Here is a 17957-nt window from a genome sequence, read left to right as displayed (position 1 = left end):
AAGTACTGTAGATTTTCACAACTTTACGGATAGAGTTGATATAACTGCAATGTATATCTGCACTATAGTAACAATTTGAAACAAAAATAACACAGAAATCAAAATTAATAGATAAAAAACTTTGTTTTATTGCAGGAAACGATTACACCTAGCAAATGAGAGAACACTCTATATCAACCATGAAATATCAATTCCCCTTAGTGCTGTGCCTTACCTTTTCTTTTAACGTTACTTTGGAGAATATACATAAAGTAATTACTACTAGTAGTATATTTTTATTGGCCTCAAGTGGCATAACATAAAATACCAGTATTAATAGCTTGGGGATTTTTACTGTTTTCATTTTACACCTTTTCAACCAGATTTTGGGTTAACACACACTGATAAATTACCGCCTATGAACATATTTTTCTCATATATCAATCTAGGTTCTGAGAAAATTTAGTGTGGAGCTAAGTTTCTACTGGGGTTACATGAACACGACAATATAAATTTTAAGTCAAAATAATATATTAAGTGCATCAATTTGGGGCACCTGGAAATTTCTCCTAGAAATGTGTCCCAAAAATGTATCCTATCAATATATCATATTTGGTATTTACACAAATATGACAATAAATTCTTGATATTCATATAAAACCCTTTCAAAATTTATTATGTCATCATAATAATAACATTATTTTGTCTATTTTACAATATTGAAACATGATGATACTTTTTTATATTACTATAAGTTTTAACTTCTGCTTTCAAGATGGAATCCATAAGCACTCTGAAAAATAAATGTTAAAAAGTTTGTCAACTAATTTTGTAAACTGTTTAAATAAAGTTTCTGATCAGAAAACTGTTTTTGAAATGTTATATTGCACGAACTCTGCAAGAAACACATGCACTAAGCCCTCGAGACTGGTGCTATGCAGCAATATACCAGTTTAGTCGTATGCATCTACAGTAATAATCTGCAAAGGAATTAACCCACCACAGCATGAACCATGTTTGAAAGAGAGACTGTGTTCTGTACAAGGACACAGCTCAACAAGCTACCATAACATATCTGGGTTATTGACGAAGTGTGAGGTCAAGATAGCTGGATATTGGCCAAGTTTGTTTTTTGTCTGTTTAGGGACCAAACAGAGTCAAGGTCCATAAAAACACACAAAAAAGAACAAGGTCAATATCCAGTCATCTTGACTGAACAAGCTTAGTCAATAAAGGATTTGTCATATAGAAAAAAGAACACTATTTTCTTGTGGGACACAGTGAGTAATCATGAGTGGGCAAGATAGCACCATCTTACACGCTCACAGAGTTAATAGCCATATATTAAATGCGTTTACAATCTTACTCTTGAGCTTGAAAAAATTTTATGAGGACAATATGTCCCCTAAAAATATTTCATAAAATAGCAATGGCCATTTTTTTTTAGCACATAACTTTTTACTTAAAACAAAGGTTCGAAACATTACCTTAACCAAAATCTATGATTCAGTGCCTGGAGCTTCTAGGTTGTGTTCAAACTCTTCTTCTGCACTGGGTGTCAATAGCTTGACAACTTGAACTTTCAATGTGGATAAAGCTGTATGCAAGGTAGAAAGGGACAGCTCTTTAATGTCAAACCAATATTAAGAACTTCATCTATAAAAGTCACTTGGGGTAGTGATAAAACACTTCCCAGCAATGATTCTCAGTTTAGGTAGCCATTAGTGGATTGCAAGAAAAACTAAAAACAGTGTAGGGAACCTAAAACAGTGGCCTGTAAATATTGCACCCTTAACAAGAGTCCAAAGAGGTCAATGTGAACCTGCAGCTTATGAAAAACACCCAAGAGGAGGAGGGCGACAAAAACATAGTTTAATGTTTTTTTTTTTAATATATGCCAAATTTATGTCAACATTGACTTTTACCAATTTTGTTATATGCAGAGTTAATGTAGGTGGATTAATTGCTTCATATCAACAGTAGTGGTGTAACAATTAATTGAATTCTCGATTAATTGCGATTATGATTGTTTGGTTCGATTCCCAATTCTTTTATTCCCGATTTTGGTTCGATTTTTTGCATACCTTTCCAGAGTGCCCTCAGTGAGTTATTACATTGTGAAATCAGAATCCAGAACTCTTTAAAATGTGCGTTTTTGATTGACGGGTAGAGATGTTTACAGTTTGTGCACCATTTTGTCTTGCGTGGTAAAAATGTTGCTCTTCTACCACCCCTTGAGAATTTCCAAATAAGGCAAACCATGTGCGACACGCATTGTATCCTAAAATTGAGAGTTTAGGGTTGTATGTTGTTTACATTGTGTAAGAATTTAAAAAAAACTTAAATATTTTGCACAATCGAATTGAAATAATCGAAATCGAAAGGCAATAATCGAAATTGAATCGAATTGCAAGGAATATGAATCGTTACACCCCTAATCAACAGTTACTGAATAATTTACATGAAATTATGCTGAAAGCAAATTGTGACAAATGAAACAAAACGAAAGGTAAACAAAAGTAAAATTGTGAAAACAAAATGCTAGATAACTAACTTTGATTGTTTTCTGTGGAGTTGATGAGGGTGACCTGAGGAGATGCAGTTGTATTTGATGCTTGTGTGGAATGTTGTGTGGAGTTGACATGTCCAGATGATGGTGATGCTGTTACAGAAGGTTCTGTAACCTTATCAACAGTTTCATGTAACAAAGAGTCGCTGGAATTACTTCCTGGTGAAGGAGAGGGTTTCACATTTTCGGCATCAAGTTCATCTTGTTCGATGTCTTTATCAGTTTCTGCTGCTAAGCTGTCAGCTTCAGTAAGACTCTGGTGTTCAGCAGTTTCCTTGTCATTAGAAATGCTTGCTTCTGTACTGTTAACTACTGGGGTATTCTTTTCTAAAAGAAAAAGAAGAAGTCACGTCATTGTTTCAAAGCATTTGACCATAACAGGTTCCACTATACTGTAAAGACTCAATTCCATACAATTGATCACTGACATTTATTCCAAGAGTAACATGTACTGGAGTCCTGAACAAGAAACGTCCAGGTAGATGACTGGTTGTGCAGGAAATTAATGAACATGTCAAGGTAGATTCCTTGGGTAGTGCTTGAAATTGAAGAAGGCAAGTAACAATGATGTACACTGGTGATAGCCTGCACTGAAGAAGAGGATTGATTGAGCTTAAGGGTAAGGACAGACAATATTAAGTTGTGATAATCATGAAGTGTTAATGAGTGTCCAATGTAAGTACCACCATACATCAGCTGCTGAATACTTTTCTCTACGCTGGGTTTACACATGTATTTCTATAAATTAAAATCCATTTCCATTCTTTTCTTAAACCTGTTTCTTTCAGCAGGTTTAGATTAGAAATACGTGAAAACAAGAAAACAAACAGAATTCTTACTTGGCAAAGTTGTAACTGGCTTTTGGGTTGTTTGAACTTGTTGCACTGATTCTGTGGTTGATTTTTTATTCGATAACTGTTGCCATAGTCTCCTCACTTCTCCTGAGCAATTGCATGATGCTGGTTTTTCATGAATAGCCTCCTGATGTTGATAATTGTACACAGTTGTGTTGATCTGTACAACTTCCAACAACTGCAACAAATTGAGACAAAAAATTGACATAGCATATCGGATAAAAACTTGTAGTTGTATATAAATAATGTTCAAGTGCCTGGACAAATTGAGGATTATAATTTAATATAAAATGCAGGATATATTCTTCTCAAAACATTTACCACTTGTAGGAATTAATAGTGAAACAAATTTCAAAGTCTTCGGTCACTTAATTCATTCTTAAGGTTGATTGCAAACTCAAACAATTTCAAAGTATGTATGAACGCTTTTCAAACAGAGTACCACATACTCTCTGTGGAATAGCCTGCGAATGCAGATGTATTTCTGGCTGTCCCTTGGTTCCCCCTATGTGAGGAACAACATTTATAGAATACTGATTGTTATACCTCCCAAATCAAATCTGTTTTCCTGATCGGTCTTGAAAACAAAACTCATTCTTTCCCTTGGGACCAGGTATTAAGTGTTCATTATGTTTCACTGACAGGGATAAAACATTGTGGTTAACAGCATGTATCTTAAGAATCAATAGTGTATTTTGTGATACACCTGAAGCATGAAACTTCATTTTAGCTATGAATTCATATGCAGCAAAATCAAACATACCAATTCAGCCAGATGATTTGAGTGCTGCTCTACATCATCTGAAAGCTTTGTCACAATGACAGATAAATTGAAGACTTTCTCTGAAACTGCCTCCGTGTCTGCTTCAAGGTGCCCTCTTGATACTACACTACTATGATTTAGACTTAAACTCTCAGACACTTTAGTCTGTAACTCGTCGATTAGAACCTGGTATACAAAACAATAACTACAATGAATTTTTCTCAGGGTAGGTCTTGTTTAATAAAGTTTTAGCAATGAATTGCATCAATGTTAGTACACAAGGCAATGACACCACTGACTACAGGCTATGAAAGGTGGAGGAGAAATATGGATGATCAAAACTAGGCAACTGAGATGGACTTGGAACATTGTTATGTGATTTACATTGTGAAAACCAAAAACATTTGCCTCTTTTATTTGAGAACTTAGGAAGTCTTATATAGCTACGATTTCACATGAAAATTTTTAATTAAAAAGATAAGCTAAACATAACCTCATACATTGCATGTTATTGTCAAACTTACAAAACCATGAACACCTAAAATATGTCTGGAATGTTGATTGTGTTATACCCAATCACAAGCAAGATCTTCAGAGCACAGAAAACAGATGGGTTCCATCAGTCACTATTGCATTGTACAAACATGCATCCAACATTCACAAGACAATTTTACTTACCACATGTTTCTTCACTTCTGTCAGCAGACTTTTCATTAGCACTCGTAACCTTGTCATGTCATGGGACAGGGAGTGGTTCACCGATGTAACAATTCCCATAACCCTGGCAACTTCCTAAAATCAAAATTACGAAATGATGATGAAAAGAACATGAAATGTGTCCTGGACTTTCAATGAAAATAGTTTTAGCGCATAAAATATTAAAAGGATTTGTGATTACTTTTCAGATGACAGTCAATGACAAATTCATGAACTGGCTACTTACAGCTGAAATTTTAGCAGTAATATTCTTCATGATTGATTTGTCTTTCGCTTTTTGTTCTTCATCGTTGCTAACAGGCATTCGTAAAATTAATGGTGGTGTTCCAGTATTTTTCGGAGCTTTAGGAGTTGGCTTTCCCATAACATGAGCCACTTGAACCTGTGGCAAAGACATTCCATAACAAATTAAACAGAACCATGCCAAATGATATTTATCAGAAACAGTCCGAAACAATATGCTGGGTCTTGTAGGGCATTGGGAATGACAATATGGCAACTACTCAATCAAAGAAAGAACGAAAGAAACTTTATAAGGCACATATTTGAACTCAGCATAGTAAAAGTAAAAATCAAGGGGAGGGGACTGCCACTTACATGTAACAGTGAAATGGATGCACAAGGAAGGCAAAAATGTTTTGAGGGAACAAACAACTAAATGTGCAGAATCCAAATTTTAGGTTGTGGCTCCAATTCAGGTCAGATCTTGATTACTATTTTCATATACTTCATTATTAGCAGTTATGACTGGTATTCCTCTGCATTGTACATCAATTAACACTTGTATAAGCGTGCAAAAATAATTAATTGTTGTAAAGGGATTACCTTGCAAAACCACTAAGCGGTATTATAAAGGGATTGCAAAACAACTAAAGCATTATTAAAACAAAGTGTACCATAATGGTAATATTTGTTTTTACACTTTATATGAGATCCAAATAGCATGCAAAATCTTAAAATATATTAAATAGAAAGTACTTACTGAAAGATTAAAGACATTTTTTGACAACTCATCCACTTTTCCATTCTCTTGACTGGCTAGTTTTGTTAGCTGTTTAATCTTGTCCTTAATTTCAGTTATGTCACCTCCTGTATCAGCCATTCCTTTCTTTAATGATTCTATGTCCTGAGTTATTGTGCTAGCACTTCCTGGTAATTTGACTTTCTTCTGTAAGTCATTTACGGTTGAATTTAAATGAGCAATCTGGAGAGGCAAAAAAAGAATGTTTATTCAATAGGCAGATTCTTCTATATGTAGTACACTAACATGTAGGGAGTATGTGCAACAGTAGACTGAACACATTTCAGAACTGTTATGAAACAAAGGTACTGGGCTCTGAATTGAAAGTTAGTCAATGAAAAAGTCAACTATTTTAATTTAGAATGTGACTTTCCTTTATTTAATGAACATTATATCCATAGATGTTGTTCAAAACTTAAGCCCTTTGACTGCAAATGGCACATATACAGGTCCTGAGTGGTGGTGCTCTTTGTACCAATTGTGACGTCATCAATTTTAATGTCATCAGATATTCTTGATAAGCAGATGGTAGAGCTAGGATAGATCTATCTGCACAACAGGTGGTTTTGTATGTTGACTGCATTCTGATGTTGCAAATCAGCTTAGGTGCAAAAATGGTGGGAAAATGGCCTACTATACTGGTAATTGATCCATGTCCCATTTCCAGGCTTGGCCCATAATTAACACCCAACTTTTTTCGGAAGTCAGAAAGAATATGAAATGCAAAAGGTAGTAAGAGTAAAAGGACCAAGAAAAAAGAAAAGGAAAGGGCAAAGAAAAAACTTGGAACGGGCAATCGCAAAAAAAGAAAAAACCAAGTCCAAATTTTGGCTTATGCATGTGCGCCAAATTAAAACATTGTACATTTTGTACCTAATCTTGGGGAAATCGATCTTTTTGGTAAAGAAATTGCTTTCTCAGCAAAACTAAGGCCCATTTAGCATCATGGCATCCAAAAAACTGATTTAATGGTTAAAAATGGCATTTTTTGTGAAAATCTGGCAGTCAAAGGGTTAACAAGCAACCATGGCCCCAGGCAGTGGTATAGTTCACACTAAAACCTAAACACAGTGGACATAAGTATTCACAGCAAAGGTATTTCAAGAGAAATGACAAGGCTCACCTGCTTAAGAATTGATTTAAATTGTTCATCATCATGTTTCATAGCCTTTTCTTTACTGGCTTTTAGGGTGTCATACTTCTGAGTCAAGTCATTGTTTAGGCTTTCATATTCTTTTGCAGTGCTTCTATCATATGACTCCACTGTTAGGGCAAGAATGGATTGTAATTTAACAATTAAATTGTTTTTAAATAAACAAGTGTATTCATGAACAAAACATTTCTCAAGGAAACATTTCAAATAAAACTAGCCAATGAATGAACAAGAAATTTTAGTTATTGTAATTAAGAAGTAAATGAAAATGAGGAGATAAACTGTGCCTTTCCAAAAGAGAAATTAATGATAATGAAAATATTTTTGCCCAAACCGTGCCCTTCTTTTCCCTCTGTTCAATGTTTACTACCATGACTAACAATCCCTTTTTTCACATGTTCCCAGGTCACCCACCATGATTTTGCCAGGTTATCATAAACAATTAGCTGTGGCCATTTTTAGTTATGTTCAGTACTGGCTGGAAGTGGTTCTCTGAGTAAAGTGTCTTTTCCACAAACACAACATGATCTCATCCTGTGCCAAAAGCCATACCCTTTGATTCGAAGTCTAAAACCCTTACCATTAGCACACTAAGCCTTTCCCATGTTGGTTTTAGTGAAATTAATAATTAACCAGTTTTTAGTAAGTACAAAGGGCCTGGGAGAGGTAGCAGCACTTGGATGATTATTAATGTTAATTACTAGATTGTTAAAGTGATTTGATCCTTGGATTTGAATGAAGAAAAAATTAAAAACAAAACAAAACAAAAAGAAATAGGAAAAGTTATTTCACAATATGAAAGAAATCAAAGATAACAAAAGTAGCATATTCATCTACTTCAGGTTATACCAGACATATTATTTAATAACTGAACTAGAATTACATTTTAATGAAAAGCTTGCCTGTACATCAGATATGTACTATTTGCCATATTATGATTGGCTGCCTGTTCCAACACAGGTGAATGAATTTGAGAAATGCATTTACTGATTTATTTCAAATTTTCTTTGTAGTGGCAACTATCAAATTACTTGTACTGCTATGGGAAGTCTAATGACATCAAACATTTCCCTGCATCTTTCCAATTTAATTATTTTCCAGAAACAAATTAACTTCTCTGAAACACAGCTAAGCATCTGCAGTTTGAAAAGTCAAACCCGTGAAAATTCCCACCTCCTGAAGTATTTCCTTTGTTCATGCAATTCTATCATTAAATATAGATGATAGTTTGAAAGCATTGCTGTATTAAATTTTAATCAGAATCTCGCAAAGAGGTTGAATACTTGTAAAATATCAAATGTTATTTCCGGAAACAAACAAATGAATCATAAATATTTCTTCCCAGTGACCTTCTTCTTGCCAGGATATCATTCGATCTGAAACGATATCTTGTAAAAATCCAGTTTGGCGTTGACAATAAATCTTAGAATGAGCGTATTCATGAATAATATGACAAAACTTGTATCGCATATCATCCTCGGAGACCCAAGGGCTGCTAGTCGGGCATATCGGATAAGTCTTGTAAGACGTTGGAAGAGCGTTCAGAAGCTGTCTGGTAGACAATATCACGACAGGAAATATCAATATTCGTATCTCTCCTAACCAACACACGCCAAAAGATAAACTAAAATATCACGATAGGCCAACGTCCCGACAAAATTCACTCAAGAATTCTTGTCTTCTTTCTGGAATATTTTACTAACGAGCGTTGTTTTCATAAGAAAAAGCCTCTAATCTGGGCGTTGAACAGAAGAAACAATATTAAACTTGGGGTTCTGAGCCGTGGGACGGAATAAATATTGAGTGAGCTTCGCAACTAATTATCCACATTGTCAAAGCCTAAAGAATCGACGAGGTTATCGACATTCTTTGACAAGTTTGACGATTTCTATACCAACCACGAAACTATCAGCTGGAGATCATGTCAACAAACTACGTAGTACTTAATATGCGACAATGCGAACTCGAGACTCAAAATCGAATTATTCATAAATCCACCGCTCCATTCAGCGCTGGACACAATATTTTTTTCAAGTGAGTGCTTCAACAATTGTTACTTAACAATCAAACACCTTCAAGAGAGTTCAAAGCTTCGGCACAATGCAAATTTAGGTTAAATAACCTCTCACAAAAATATCGTAGTCGCGTGCTCGCGACTAAACATTGATACTTGAAACATATCTACTGAACTACAGCAGAGCTGCATTAGATTTATCGATATCAGAACTCCAGAGTAAAGGTCGACAGGAGTTTTATTTCATTACTTCTTCATTTTCCCCAATATTGAATAATTGATGAGCGACCTGTGAGGAAGAACATTCGATCAAAGTAATTGATCTACAACCGCAGATTCATGAAATGTCCTGAACGAATCGCTTCGCACAAAGAGTTTACTTTCGATACAATCTACAAACCAAGGGAAACATAAATTATAATTAAGGAGTGCCGGGAAAGGCCCGTATTTAATTCTTTTTCTGGGTTAATTTGTGATAAAACGCTGCAAGAAAACGTGTAACGTCTTGATGTCACAATTCGAACCTTGGATCGAATATGTCGTGTTTGACAGCGTTTTCATCCTTGACTGCGTGCTGGATTTCTCGGATTGCGGAAAAATTCAACAACATTAGACCAAAGTTAAAAAAAATTCACAGTAAGTATAGAAACTCTGTAGTAAAAAACTCCGGAACAACACAATTATAAACGAATTTCCCGTACAATAAAGTATTAAAATGTAATAGAGAAGTAAAACTCAAACTGTGAAAAGACCCGAAAAGATAATAATTATTATCAACCGGACGCTCAGCCTCAAAAGAACCACGACTTACCTTTGCTTAACCTTCTCCTCATGAAATCTAAATCACGCTTGAGTCTCAAGCTGAACCACCCCAACACGACTACACACAAGACGGAAGCTATGAGGAGAACGGAAAGGAAAACCGAAGCACAAACTCGACAGCAACCGCATCTCCGTCTGAAACGTTCGGAAAATGAATATAGAATGAACGAGATGAAAATACAACATATATTCTCCGAGAGCAAGGCGCCTCTTTCTCTCAGACAAACACGCCGTAGAAGAACCTAACCTTGCAACATACGTGGACTTCCCTGGCTTGATAATTCTCTTCTTAGGAAGTGAGAATTCCTGGAGGTCAGAGTCCGAATCATCATCGGGCACAAGTGTGCCATTTCGCCTCGATGAAAGCTTCATTTTAAATTTACGCTTTGTCATCCCAACATTCGTCAAGTTCCATGTTTTTTACAAAGAGTAAGTGGCAAAGGAGCGTGGAAAATAATTAGTTCATGCATTCGTCAGCTTTCGGTATTGATTTCTGAATGACACATACAGTAATATGAGGACAGTAGAGAGGGGACTGGGTAGGAACAACGCTTACTGCCCAGTAAAGCTGTCCGGATGTTTTCTTTTTAAACGTAACTTCTGCTAAGAGCATATTCATAAATGCTTTTTCTTCACTTGGTCGGCGTATAGCGAGTAATATAAGCTTAGGTTTATATTTGTCGGTATTATTTTTAGCTCATATCTGGTATATTTTAGTGCTGAATTTGTCTGTGATATTTTGGTGTTGATGTTGGTTGTCTGACAACTTGCAGAATATTTAAGGTAATTCCTCTGAAATAAAAGTGACAGTAGAGTTTTGTTCAAACTTTGTCCACTGAATATTTGTCATATTATAACCTCAATTTTGAAATAAAAAAGGGGGGTGCCCATGCTCATTAAGGAGCAGTGATGCATTGAAAATGCCCCATTTTGGCATTATTTGATGCTTATTATAAGAACGCATTCCCAGTAATTGTAAAATCTTTGTGAACCCAGACTCATATAAACACGCACTAAACTACAGTCAATGCATTGTGTCGAACACAAATAAACATTTTAAGTTTGATTCAGGCAGAAAGCTAAATCCTTGGTTAAAAATTTGAACCAAATTTCTTGATGTGGTTACTGACTGCAAAATAGAAAAGACCACATTGTGTCTGCTATTTTTCTTATTTATTCAATTTTCAGCAATAGAAATTAGATCAGTCTTTTCTCACACAAAGCTTTTGATAAGTTGATTACAATGACTGGAAAAAAAATTGGGGTGCCCGTGCTCGTTTGTGAGCTAGAGCCATTTTTCAACTGACAGAGCTCAATATCAAGGCAAATCCGTGATGTTTTCACTGTGCGCGTGCACAAGCGCGTGCTAATGACGTCATAAATTATGTGCAGTAAGGATGCGTAATGCAAATGTGAGGAATGACCTTAATCGGATCTCTTTTTGAAAAATTAATTTATACACAGTATTATGTGATATTCTCAAAATCATTTCCATGCTTCCAAAACGTGATTTTTTGGTTTTGTGATTCCAGGTACATGCACTTTCTTTGTTTTCTAACAAAAGTTTAAGCTGCACTCCAAAAACATTCACTGGAGTTGGTCTAAGAACTTGATCCATTTTTTGCCCTATCAAGTATTGAATTTACTTTATACCTCGTGACTAATTCCAGCAGTGCCCATTCCCTCCCCCCCCCCCCCCCCCAGCAACCCTGGGGCATTTGCTTATGTTGTCAGTTCTGGGGGTGGGGCATTCGCAATTTTATCGCAGCCTGGGGACTGGGTATTTGCGTACCCTGGGGCGACCCTTGGGCATTTGACACACGTGTTTTTGAAGGTGCAATGGATGAGTTCATTGGGAAAGATGAGGTGTTTGTTGAACAATGGCTTGTCCGTCAGGGACTAGAGAAACTTGTAGACGTTTTTAAAGGTATGTTTTCTCAATTTTAGATATTTCTTAATTACTTGTGAGCATATAAATATAAGGGAAAAGGTGAACTATGTTTTGTTTATTACAAAACAATCACTGACGTGAACACGACTATTTTGCATTTTGCATTCAAAACTAGCCTAGCATTTTTTAAATTCATGAAAGTGGAGTTAAAAAACTTAGGGTTTGCAAATTCAAATGATGCAATCTTCAAGACAGATCTTGAAAACTGTTAAAAACAAAATATAAAGAAATAAATATAATCAAAATCAACTAACACATACTGTTGTCCTTGAAGTCTTACCGTTGCAGTAAAAGACTGAACAGTTGAACGATTTATTCACTGATTAATAAAAAACTAGAGGTGTTGGAAGGCGACAATCCCGGGGGCAGGGCATTTGCCCTCTTTTTTTTGTCCCCACCCCGGGGCATTTAGACAGCTTATGTGTCCCCACCCTGGGGACACATGCCCATTTTTTAAAAAAAAATGCTAATGCCCGGGGGTTAGCCGGGGGGGGGGGGGGATGGGCACTGCTGGAATTGACTGACGCATAACGATAAATTATATCAATTTATAATTCTTATTGACACAAGCATTTTACTTAAACATACACCGCTCATAAAATTCATATGAAACTCCATCCAAGACCAGAGTGGCATATTTTTCATATATTTCTCACTAGTGAGGGTGTTGATGAGGTCATTTCTCGTTTTTTCTCGGTTGTTTGTGGTAACTGTCAGTTTATCTGTACAATAAAAAGAAAATTACAGGGCCGCTGTGTTATATTCCAAGTTGATATATTTTGTTTCCAGTATTGACAAACTAAAAGTTGATCTTCAGTGGCCACCTTGGTATGACAGCAAATAAACAGAAATGAATTCTAAAATGTAACAGCATGGATGAAAATGAACAAGTGCCTCTGCCTACCCAGGAATTTCAATGCTATGGACCAGAAACTTATCTAAAGGAAATGGCAGTATATATACAAAAAAAACACAAGAATTAAGCACCAGCCCAGGACTAAAACTGCTAAATTATTCAAAACACACCAGGACCATTAAAAGTTGAGGTTTTGTCACCCAAATTTGCAATTACAGTTGAGTACAATCAAGCTGGAACAAAATAACAACTAGTTTAACTGGACTAAGCCTCTTTCTTTTCTTTTCATCACAGCGAAAATACAGAAGATAGATATCTATTCATGGATTTTCCTTCATAAATATTCCAAGTGTTATTTGAGAAGTGAAAAAAAAAATCTATGAGTCTTCTCCTGAACCTTGATGGTCTTTTTGGCCTTAAGACTTCATCTAATTCTACAATGTTTATGAGAAAGTAAATATACATACACTAAACAAAAGGTGGAATATTCTCAACTCAGGTTTGGTAAATATATAATTTGTTAAACATGCGTAAGGAAAATTAGTTTAATTATTCTTAGGTTTGCAATTCTTTTTGGGTGGGTGTCCTCTATTAGTGAAGGGTTCTCCCTTGCCTAAAGCAACTGACATATTGATAAAGTTTAGTTTCAAACTTCCACACTTGAAGTGAAGAGTACAAAACTATGCAAAGTGGGACTCCAACCAAACCTCTAATAGTTAGAAGGTCATGTGTAGGATACCGGTATCCCTTCCTTAGTTAACATTTTCCCAAAACCTGAATGCAGGCAATGCTCTTTGGCATAAATCCTGATGGAGGTTAAAAACAATGAGTGTTGAGAACCAAGAACACAATTTTTTTCAACATTTGTTTACAAACAGCTCAAGATTTATGTTAAAGAAATTCTCCAGTGTCTAGCAGGTCAAGCCAGACATCAATTTACATGAAATTTAATCAAAATTCTGAGTTGTCTATGTTGGAATATTGAACTCCTAACATAAAGAGTGCCCAGCTTAAACAAATACAGAACACAAATATACTCTCCAACCAGAAATGTTTGTTACTTAGGTTTGAGTGTAACTAACTAAACATTAACAATATTATTTCATTATGAGTTTGAGTTTTCTATCTTATGATAGCTGACAAGGGCACAGACCAAATAAACTATCACACATAGAAATCAAGAGCAAATAATCTAATTGTTTTAGGATAAATCTACTAGTTGTTCAAAACTTATCTACATCCTCTTCATAGACACTTTGAAAATGCAAAGAAGCGGCCATCATAATTCATCATGATGATAGATCGTGAGTAGATTATTTTATACTCATGTGGGCTAGAAGAAGGTATCAATGACTTACATGAAGTTACTCGTTTTTTCATTGACTCCAGTGATGTTTTCAGGATAATTGTGAACCACATCATGGAGATCATTGTTCCAACAGTGAACAGAACAAAGATCACTTGAAGAGCATTCCACAGTGAACAGCATGTTGTTGACTGTGGGGCAACATGAAGTTTCCTGGTAAAAAAAAATAGAAAAATAAATAAATTATAACATTTACATAAATAGGGAGGAAGCCACATCAGAGGGTCCTCCACACTGGTTGAATTGGAATTTGAAGACATCGGTTCTTGTGGAGAATTCTTGTGGAATAGATAGGAATGTCCATATTTTAGATGATAATTGATCATTACATGTACCAATAAATTTGTAATTAAAATAACAATTTAAAAAAATAGAATGTAGTATCACAGGAATATAGAGCCTCAAGTTTGGAGAACTGGTGAATTAGCAAAGGGTTGCTGTGGCCACTGTATCAGTATACTATTTATAACTTATAAATTTTCACTTAGCACTAAATTTAAAAATTGAATTGAACCAACAAAGTTTTTAGTCTGTTTGATTGTACCTTTCTTGAAAGGATCTGAGTACCCAAGGAGGAAAATCAATCTAAGCAAGAATTTAGGAGATATTCAAGGCATTCAATCGGAAATGTGGAAAATTGTGGACTTATTGTACACTGTAGCAAGGAACTGTTTTGAAATAGCTAGATTGTCTCCATCAGATTCTTTATACTAGACAAAAACAGACAAATTATTTGTCTGTTTTTTTTTCCTTTGTCAAATTCTTTGTTAATTTATCTAATAGCGTATGTACAGCGGAACGCAGTCTTATGGTCACCTCATTAATATGGTCACTTTTCTATGTCCTGGCAAAGCGGCCATACATTTTCCTTTAAGGACGTTCGCACTAATTGTTTCTGAGTATCCTTACTGCGCACAAAAATTCACACGCCACATCATGCATCAAGCACTCGCTAAGTAATAAAATGAACAATGATATACATGTAGGGCAGATGGCCATTGCTATAGCTTTGCTTGGATTTAACGATCTTGGACATTTGGTGACCCCTATTTTTCTTTTGATAGACCATTTTCTCTACCAATTTTCTAGGTTTAGTTAAAAAAATGAAGAAAATCTATTGATTAGAAGTTTGAATTTTTTGAAAATGTACCATCAAATTCCGTTCTGTCTAGCTCTTTATCTGTGTGGCAGTTTCAAATGCCTCCTGAAGGGTTAGGTTTTGTGAAAATGTTGGCAACATTTGCAATTATTTACGCAACAGACCCACTTCTACAAAATATGACTAAGATCGTTTGCCTCTGTTGACTCACCTCTGATATTTTTAACTATAAACCCCTGTAGACCATGCTGAATTACGTGCGCCAATTTTTCAAAATCAGGGCAGTTTTCCTCATGCTTTACATCTGAAACGAGGTTGGTGACCCCCAACTCTTTTTTTTTTTTTTGCATTTCTGGCACAGGTAACTCATTATCTGACTGCAGTAAAAAATAAAAAGATATCTATTAACTGGAAAATTATTGCGCGAACGTCCTTAAGAAAACCCTGCTAATGTGGCCACCCCATTAATATGGCCAACCGTCACATTCTGAAATCCCAACCTGGTTATATCTGCATTCCAGATGCCCTGTTTATGTGGCCACTCAAACCAGTTATATTCATCTTTCCATTGTTAATACTGTATGTGCTGATTGAAGTCTCAGTTTTTTGAAACTTATATCTGCATTCCAGATGGTTATTAAGGAACACTTGTTAGAAGTGCAATTGCAATGTATCTGTTAAGACGTCACTCAATTTAGACCATTAACACAGCCACCCCATTAATAAGACCAAAGTTTCATGGCTTGTTTGTGACCAGAATAACGGGGTTCCACTGTAGTGAGAATGGATTTGACTAAACGTCAAGAATAGCAACGTATTGGCAATGTTACATTGATGTGGAATTTTAGATTGGCAACATCTTCACAGTCTATATAATTCAGGGTCTAGAGAATATCTACACCAGAGAAATTTCCTCAACATGATGCTGATATTTTGCTGTTTGCTGTGATTATGGGTAACACTGTTTAATTTTATACTTTTTTCAATTGACTTATTTTTTTTGTCTTCCAACATTTTCTGTAAACCTATCCAAACAAAATCTTCATGTTGCTAAGTAAAATACAACATAACTATTATAATCCAGTGTTTTCAAAAAATTAGACGAAACACGGCATTGAATAATATGAGGAATAAAAGCACCGTGAATAAATTCATTTAATTATAGCACCAAAATCTGAGCAAAAGCCGGAACGTTTTAAGTTCAGTATTAGTTGCTATAGTGAAAAACCCCTCACATCTCAAAGTGGATTTTTCCTGAACACCGGTCAGCTAAATCAAGTTACATTAACTCAAACATGATAAAACGAAATTATATTTCAGTAATACATATAAATATCTCTCGATCTCAGAACTCACCCGAGCGTGTGTTTACATTGTAAATTATTGACTTGAATGTAACTTGCAACCAGTTGTGACATACATGAGATTAATAAGCTTACATACTCATGAACTGGAAAAGAATATAAGCTTATAGAAAGAACGTGTTCGCCTTTATCAATTAATTTGACCCGTCTCGTGTACTTATACCTATCGAAAGAAATATCTATTTAAGTTTAGGTAAGTTTATTTGAATATTCGTAGGAGAAATCTGGCGTTCAAAAACAAAGGTTAGGTTCCAAATGTTAGATTGTCTTACACGGAACTGGTTCGATCTGTGATTAACACATGATTAACAACACAGCAAGCTGAGCAAGATATTTTTTGAATCGATTACTATAAGAGTAAGCAGATTCAAGCTTTAGTACCTTGTTCTTGGACGTCTAAGGCGCGTTGGTGGCAAATCCAGCGGAGGGACATTATCGTCGGATTCACTACTTCGGTTAACAGCTCTACGATCTTCTGCGGAGTTGTATGAAATCAACAACGATTCTTCTTTGTTGCGTTTTGCCTTCTTCGAATTCATGTTGATGGAGAGCTCCAGTCCCTTTAAACCCGACAGTTCGCTGTCTTTCTATTACAATCGATGCATTGTGTTGGTATCTTCCCCGCTCACTTGAAGAATGCCAAAAATTGGTGGGGATTTCGCACTCAGAAATAACGTTGTTGGTGTCTCTGCAACGGTCACAGTAACACACAGAACAGCCGGCAAATCACGATTCAGAAACTGCTAAACGAATGTGACTCGTACCTTTCAATAACGTGTAAGTGCGATGCTGTCGTCTTATAACCAGAACTACAGGTCGAGATTCTTCTATGCGGCGCAAAGAGAGAGGCAAAAAATGAACGGACGCCTGTCTCGACAATTCGCACACGGGAGGGGTAAGACGACAGCGCGCACCTCACTCACGTAACATAGGATTTTTCATCTGTTTCTGGACTTATTTTGTTGTCAAACTAATACATCAGTGACAAATAATTTGATTGCGATTTTCCTTCAGATTACTGCGTATATGGTCCACACTCAGAGTTATAGCTGATGGACCATGCTACTCTCACTTCCGGTTAGAAATTGACAACGTTTTGCTGTGTCCGATGGGCACTCGGGCTCGATTTGTAACAACCGAGAAGCGCGCGCGGAAATCCAACCTCCTGGTCGAGTCCAATGGCCACTCCAGACAATTATCACGACCTAAAACTGACCTCTTCATCTTCCTGTAAAATTTATTTTAAAACGTTAATGGCGCAACGTAAACATTCAAAAAGTTTTTGTTTGAAATGGAAGAGATCATGCATTGTTCTCAAACCGGAAACGAAACCTCATTCCTTACTGTATATCTGACAACAAAGCCATCTATCCTCCTAAAAATATATATTCAGCCAACGGGCTGTTGTTTATACATCGAAAAAATTGTT

The 17957-nt window shown here is 35.8% G+C and overlaps 1 protein-coding gene and 1 long non-coding RNA gene across 3 annotated transcripts in view; one reads left to right on the top strand and one right to left on the bottom strand.

Annotated features, from left to right (window-relative positions):
• LOC145468917 (uncharacterized) overlaps positions 1–13944 on the top strand; it is a 117473-nt gene extending 103529 nt beyond the window's left edge. Inside the window, exon 2 of the long non-coding RNA XR_014042250.1 lies at positions 10666–13944. This is a non-coding gene — a long non-coding RNA (uncharacterized LOC145468917). The remainder of the gene's footprint in view (positions 1–10665) is intronic.
• On the bottom strand, positions 99–17843 carry LOC145468883 (uncharacterized). Of its 2 annotated transcripts, none has more exons than XM_081452593.1 (11): positions 16910–17843; positions 14058–14218; positions 7027–7166; positions 5865–6086; positions 5109–5264; positions 4844–4957; positions 4166–4351; positions 3388–3580; positions 2534–2875; positions 1467–1576; positions 99–772 (listed from the first exon to the last, which is right to left on the bottom strand). In XM_081452593.1, exons 1-10 carry the CDS (start codon positions 17065–17067, stop codon positions 1479–1481), a joined length of 1770 nt encoding a protein of 589 aa, XP_081308719.1. In that variant the 5' UTR covers positions 17068–17843; the 3' UTR covers positions 99–772; positions 1467–1478. The 2 variants fall into 2 exon arrangements, with proteins under 2 accessions (XP_081308719.1, XP_081308720.1); XM_081452594.1 differs by lacking the exons at positions 14058–14218; positions 16910–17843 and adding exons at positions 9882–10027; positions 10140–10675.
• Between the last annotated feature and the right edge of the window lie 114 nt (positions 17844–17957).

The sequence above is a fragment of the Orbicella franksi genome, chromosome 14, assembly GCF_964199315.1.
Source record: "Orbicella franksi chromosome 14, jaOrbFran1.1, whole genome shotgun sequence".
NCBI classification, from domain to species: Eukaryota; Metazoa; Cnidaria; class Anthozoa; order Scleractinia; family Merulinidae; genus Orbicella; species Orbicella franksi.
This window is presented reverse-complemented; position numbering and strand designations above follow the sequence as displayed.

Excerpts from the sequence above, each read along its gene's own strand:
- LOC145468883 (XM_081452593.1), bottom strand. The coding sequence starts at position 17,067 with ATGAATTCGAAGAAGGCAAAACGCAACAAAGAAGAATCGTTGTTGATT. Across the intron at positions 14,219-16,909 it reads CTTAGACGTCCAAGAACAAG|GAAACTTCATGTTGCCCCAC; the intron begins GTACTAAAGCTT and ends TTTTTTTACCAG. Across the intron at positions 6,087-7,026 it reads TTAAATCAATTCTTAAGCAG|ATTGCTCATTTAAATTCAAC; the intron begins GTGAGCCTTGTC and ends TTGCCTCTCCAG.